This window comes from Limulus polyphemus, unplaced genomic scaffold, assembly GCF_000517525.1.
Source record: "Limulus polyphemus unplaced genomic scaffold, Limulus_polyphemus-2.1.2 Scaffold3850, whole genome shotgun sequence".
In the NCBI taxonomy this organism is placed as follows: Eukaryota; Metazoa; Arthropoda; class Merostomata; order Xiphosura; family Limulidae; genus Limulus; species Limulus polyphemus.
The window spans coordinates 1-6,696 of NW_013669460.1; the positions used below are offsets into that span (position 1 = coordinate 1).

General features: G+C 31.2%; 1 protein-coding gene across 2 annotated transcripts in view; it reads right to left on the minus strand.

Annotated features, from left to right (window-relative positions):
• Positions 1 to 150: 150 nt before the first annotated feature.
• Positions 151 to 6,696, minus strand: part of LOC106470159 (sideroflexin-1-like) — a 15,746-nt gene continuing 9,200 nt past the window's right edge. For both annotated transcript variants that reach the window (XM_013930689.2, XM_022398736.1), the window contains exons 7-10: positions 2,216 to 2,343; positions 1,746 to 1,795; positions 472 to 521; positions 151 to 229 (exon numbers count right to left, since the gene is read on the minus strand). In XM_013930689.2, the coding sequence (XP_013786143.1) occupies positions 178 to 229; positions 472 to 521; positions 1,746 to 1,795; positions 2,216 to 2,343 (280 nt within the window). In that variant the 3' untranslated portion in view covers positions 151 to 177. The remainder of the gene's footprint in view (positions 230 to 471; positions 522 to 1,745; positions 1,796 to 2,215; positions 2,344 to 6,696) is intronic.

The following is a 6,696-nucleotide window of genomic DNA, read 5'->3' on the forward strand; positions in this document are numbered from 1 at the left end:
GGGGATTTAAACCCGCGACCCAGAGATTGCGAGTTGAGTGCCCTAACCACCTGGCCATGCCGGGCCTAGATAAATATTTCATCAGAAAATAGTTACTAACCATTTTGCTTTTAAGCTTTGACTTTTGCAGTTATTTGACAGACAAAACACTTCTTCGAGGCAAACTATAACATCTACTTACCTTTTTTGTGGAAATAGAGCACAGCAGAGTGGTGTTGCAAATACTAGGCTGATAAAAAAAAAGAGAGATAATTAAACATGTACTTGAAAACTGCTATTTGGTAACAGTTAAATAAATAATTTAATAAAAGATAAATTATATTTGTTGAAATTCCATTTAAGATTACACACACACAATAACACTTACTTTCTAAAGTAGAAGCTTTCAAATGTATCAAACTTTTCCCACGATACATACACTTTAGATTTACACAAGTGTATAGAAAAAAAATGTATGACAAAAGAACTTACAACATCCCACATAGTCCAACTTGAAGAGGTGCATTAATCCACGGCAGTCTCTGAAAAACAAAAACGACAAAATAATAAATTTAGCCACTCCCATTTCCTACATTCTCAAGTAGAGGAAAAAATTCAAGATAATAATAATAATTTACTTAATGAGCAAATCCTAACGACATTTCAGCTTCCATCAAGATAGTTTTCCAGGATCCAGGGTGAGAGGAATTATTCAATGTTTTATTGGGTTTTCAGAAATTTTGCCTGCTAAAATGTCATTTAAAACTTAAATTTAAAAGTTCTATGAAACATCATTAAAAACTGTTTTTTTTTCGTATTGAAAAAGTACATAGTGAAACCTCATTAATTTGAATGTACTTGTAATGAACTGATTTGTCCAGATTATCCAGACATTCAGGTAGTTGAATCAGTCACTTTAAATACAATGAACATTATTAACAGTGTATGGGATGGGATGAAACTGCTAAACAGAAAGCAACTGTTTGTAAAATAAACTTATCAGTTTATTATGCATCATCAATAATTAAACAAATTGCATATTCAAAGTGGCATTTCATCAACTTCATATAAAACATCACAAATGTAAAATAAGTCACTCTGATGACCTCTCAATATCTTTTACAGTTTATATGTACATCCCTACCGACAATTCGCTCTCAGAAAATTTTTTTATAAACCAGTAACCACTAGTTATACAAGTGTTTGGTAGTCAGTAATTATCACCTTATGTCCTGTTCTGTTTGATCCCTACATGACTCTCGTGAAGTCATATATTGGTTATCAAATCATGTATTCATAAAAAATGCATGTTTATTATAAGAAATAACTGTTAGGATCTGAAATACAGAATACTGATTAGATTTCCCATGAAAGATCACCTGGATTGTGAATAATTCAGACTATTGGTGTCTTGGCTAATAGGATCCAATGTACCCCACCACAGTTTAAAATATACTTCCTGATTAAACTAGTTTAATAACGACACATATCAAAGATTTGGTAAAACAAGGTGTGTTCTAAAATAAAAGCTTTTTCTATAATATGATAACCAAGTTAATCTACAAAACAAGAATGGTTCTTTCACTTTTGTTTTTATTCTGCAGCAAAATTAAATGTTATACAAACACCCTTGGAACTATATAATGCAGCATTTCCCAAAACTTTGTCATTCACGCCCCTTTAATAGAGATCATTTGCCCCTGAGGGGGAGCACCCCATGTTTTAGAAAACACTGATATATAATGAATAATGAGATTAAACTTTACCTGGAGAGTTCCTCTTTTTTCAAGGTAATCCATGATAAAAGGTGGAATTGCTAAGTAAAAAAAGAGACAACAAAATCAAAAACAGTCACTGATGTAGGTATTTCAGAATACAAATTTTTAAGTGTGTATTTGTGCTAGGATAGAATAATTTGCTAATAATGTTAAGGGAAATGATTCAGTACAACAGTATTTCAGTGCAAAAAACTGTAGATCTACGTTCTTTATGCTTACAAACTATTAGGGTGAAAAACTTGATCATAAATACACAGGCTCAATTCTCACTCGGATTCAACTTGTATGTTTTTTTTTTACATGAAACAAAAACTGATAATGTAAATGTTATATCTTTTGTTACTTTAATTTTTTCACATTCTCAATGTTAACATTTTTCTTTCCATTCTAATATAGACAGGAATTCTTAAACTATTTCAAAAACTTATAAGCAACTTTTCAATCAAACTTCCACTTACTCATCCCTGGAGCTGCCATTAGAATACGGGAAAAGACGACCTGAGATATGGCCCACTTTGCTGCTATCTTAGAGTCTCCCAGTTTGTTGCCATTATTGTCAAAAACAGGAATACCATGACGAAGCTCTCTGTTCAGATAAAATATTTTTACACTCCAGCCTAAATTTTAGATGAAAAATAATACAGTAATAGTGCAAAAAACAAAAGTACTGTTGATTGATAGTACCAGGATAGTACTATTATGGTTGTTTCTTTTAACTGGTTTATCAGTTATCAATCTGTTTATTGGTCATAACACCAACTGATTGAATTTTGTTGGTATCACTTAAGTGACACAGGCCTGTGAATTTAAACTTCATAAATATTCTTTTGGTTTTAATAATGGATTTTCTATAATTTAGCTACACAGATTTCGAAAATAATATTAATTTTTTTTCTATCACGTAATGACTTTTTTTACAAATCGGGAAGAAAAGAAAAACAAACTGAAGAAAAAGGAAGAACATTGATGTCAAATGAATATGCATTCTCATTCATCCTGATTTTATTGTGAAATCCATGTTTTTTAGTCTCAAAACTACATGTGTAAAAAAACCTGTATGCGACGGAGAAAAATTGATATAATTTTCGAATTCGGGTTACAGGAATTATTGTAGTGGAAATGTTTCAAGACAATAAAACCATCACAGGCCATCGTGTAATCTTTCAATTATTATATAAAATAACTGAGACTTTTTGAGCCTTTCATTACCAAAATATTAAACATTAGAAGACAAAAATATTTTAAAGTTATTATAGTTTCTGGTTATTGTCTCATGCATCAATCTCTTATAAATTGTGGAAAATTACATTTTTTATTTTATAAATAACAATTAACGTTTCTAAATTTACTCACTTGAGTGTCTTTACATTAACAATGTAGATATAATTCAGACAGATGCTTTGCCTTCTCCAATAGTCATAGATGACAGAAGAATTTCATTTAATGACTGATATGCAGTATGAAGTAACCCATTCTCTACAATCACAAACAAAAATTGTAGGATGGGGCTCATAGTTTCCATAGAATATTCTAGAATTTTCTGCATCACTTTGGCATAAATCTTCATTCAATACATAAGCTTTTACTTGTGACAATTAACACTCAGAATCCAATAAAGCAATGCAGTATTCTCTCTTTCCTCTAATTAACTGTTCATCGCTCTACAACTGCAACTTTCATGTCAAAACTTGAAAAAGTTATGAACAATAATGTAACATCAAAGGACAACAAATACATTTTGGTCCATCTAGGCTGTTCTATCCACTAATTTAAACTAAACACTAAAAACCTAAAGATCAGCCCTTATCATTCAATTACTTATCAAGCATCAACTCTATAAATTCCCTTAAAAATCTTAAGATCCCATCTGAACTCTTATTTTTTAAAGAGAAAACAAGTTCAGAGATATTAACCTATCCTTTCCTTCTCAGATATCATTCTAATAGTCCTCCTCTGAATCCTTTCAAACAATTCAAGGTAAGGAACGTGAAACAACATATTGCTTAGATGATTTTAGAGATTGGTGAACCATAAAACTAAGATCTTTTTCTTCCATAACATTAAAATTAATTCATCAAAATTATATTCATAATCTTGAAACTGTGAATAGCAAAGATGGGAAAGCAAATCATTCAAAAGGCATTACTGACGTTGAAGAAAACTTATTCCTATGATAATGTTGAACAAACCAAACACTCTTGCTGTTGTTTTCTTTTACAATCATTACTCATATATTTCAGCCAAATCATCAACTTGCTGGATATAAAACTGGGCAGAATTTATTTAATCCAATACAAGTAGTTGTTTTGCAAAGACTGTTCATAAAGAGATTAGGAAATAACAATGAAAACACACAAATATCTTGTCAATTATTGGCAGTAATCTGAAACTATCTGATTTTCACATTAGTACATTAGACGAAAATAGGATACCTATAACCCAAGTGAGTTCGAAAGGTGGATCTTTCTTCTTCAAGGGGAAACTAAGAAATTTTCCCACGAAGAGGAAAAGCCCACTTTTTGAAAGCACTCGGGTTATAGGGTATCGTAATGTTAAATTGATTTATTGAATCTAAGTGTTTTTCTAACATCATGAATACATTAGATAATTCATTATTAAAAGTGAAAATAAATTATAAAAATAGAAATCATAATTGCATAAAAGAAAAGTAAATGTCTAACGAATAAATTTATATACATATTTAATGGTCTGTTGAAACTTAATTCATAATCTCTCTCTCTGTGAGAAAAAAACAAAACAATACATGACACGTACAAAAATTATTCTTGCAATTATAAAACATCACAAGTGAAAAAAGGTTGAAGGCAAAGGCACTGAAGCTTTGCACCATTGTAACTAATGCTATCAATTTATTATACACACAAATCCACCTTGCACATCCATAACAAGTAGAGCACAAACTGTAGCTATAAAACGCATGATAAACCACGCTTTCAAACTTGGTACAGAGGATCATGTACTTTCTCCAGTAAAATTCAACATGAAGTTGTTGATGCATAAGATTTATCACACAATGAAGACAAACTCGATACCTTTACTTACAATATTACTCAATGTTTCAGCAACTTTGTTTTGGGATTTTTATCTCATTGAGTTTTATTTTTGGATAAATAATTTTAAAAACTTCATAAATTTTTACTTCTTTCTAGATGATGTTAACATGGTATTGTCAGATATAAAAGACCATTTAGTATAGATAGTATTATCAATTAATTAATTAATGTTGTGTTTGTAATTCATTGATGTCTTTGTTTGTTTGTTTTGGATTTTGCACAAAGCTACACGAGGGCTATCTGCAATAGCCATCCCTAATTTAGCAGTGTAAGACTAGAGGGAAGGCAGCTAGTCTTCACCACCCATTGCCAACTCTTGGGCTACTCTTTTACCAACGATTAGTGGGATTGACCATCACATTATAATGCCCCCCATGGCTGAAAGGGCGAGCATGTTTGGTGTGATGGGGATTCGAATCCATGACCAACAGAAAAGGAAAATCAGATGAAAAACAAAACATGGATAATTGTATTCTCAGGAGATGTCAATGTCTTAACAAATATAAACCCATGCTCTGGGATGAATAGAAAATTTTTAAAAACAAATCATTGAGGGGGTTGTTACATAGAAGTGAAAGTTGTAACACTGTTTTTTTAATCTTTCTTTGAGAATCACAGTAAATAAATGTTGCAAAATAATATTCTAAAATATTTTTGAATTGTTGAAACAATTAGTTTTTACTTGATATACAAGCATTTAAAAAGCATCACGACAGAATTAATAATTAGGTTTCAATGAATCTTATAGGCTACTACAAGTGAAACCAATTAAAGTTTGTAGTTTATATTAAGAAATAACAACAATCAATCCCAAATAATTGAAAAACTAACATTTAAATACTGTCACTAGCTGTCAAAGTTAAATACTATCAATGAAGAGCTTTGGTACAGTAGGTTTTGTTATATATTGATATTAATTATTAACGTTTTGTGAAAAGTCATAAAGCAGGTATTTTCCCCATACTCAGTCACCTATTTCTAGGCCAGGAATGGAACAGTGTACGATAAAGAGTTTAGTAACAATAAGTTATTATTATCATTAGGACTTATCAATCAAAATATTACTTAAAACATCATAAGAGAGCTGAGAAATTAAAGGAATTTGGTACGAGATGTAATCCTACTCTCATTAAACGATTATTTTCACAGAACAATAGTTGGAATAACTGAAAATAGTAATAATTAGAAGCAGTAATTTCGACCAGTCGATTATTTTCATAACATTATCTGATTTAATCGTAATTTTGATTAATCAATAGTGTTGCGTCATCGAGGTCACGTGACTGGTGTGGCGCCCTCTAGTTTCTAGAACTATCTTGTTCTTTCAGAAATGCTCTAGTATTTACAAGATAGGGTAGTCGGGTATATATATAAGAGGGGACAACGTGACGCGAGGAGAAGGTAATGTGTGTAATACACTTAACTTCAACAATCGCGCTAAACAAACGCTATAACAACGAACGTGCTCAATAATATTTCTGACTGCAGATCAATTACTCACTGTCTACGGTAAAGTTGTATTCGGAAAGTTAATAAAACTGGTTTATTTTTAGCGACACAAGTTCTTTACGGTTTTGTCGGAACGAAGTTACGGAAAGTTAATTAACAAGCGGAGACGTAACAATACTATAGTATAAATAAAGATATTGTATTCAACATACAGGAATATCTAAGTTAGGGTGTTTGAGGTTATTGCTACAATAGTCTTAGTATAACATATATATATAATATATAAAAAAAACTTTTGTTTCTATCCATCTAATGGCCAGGTGGTTAGGGCGCTCAACTCGCAATCTGAGGGTCGCAGTTCTCACCCTTTCAGCCGTGGGGGCGTTATAATGTGACCGTTTGTTTGTTTGTTTTGG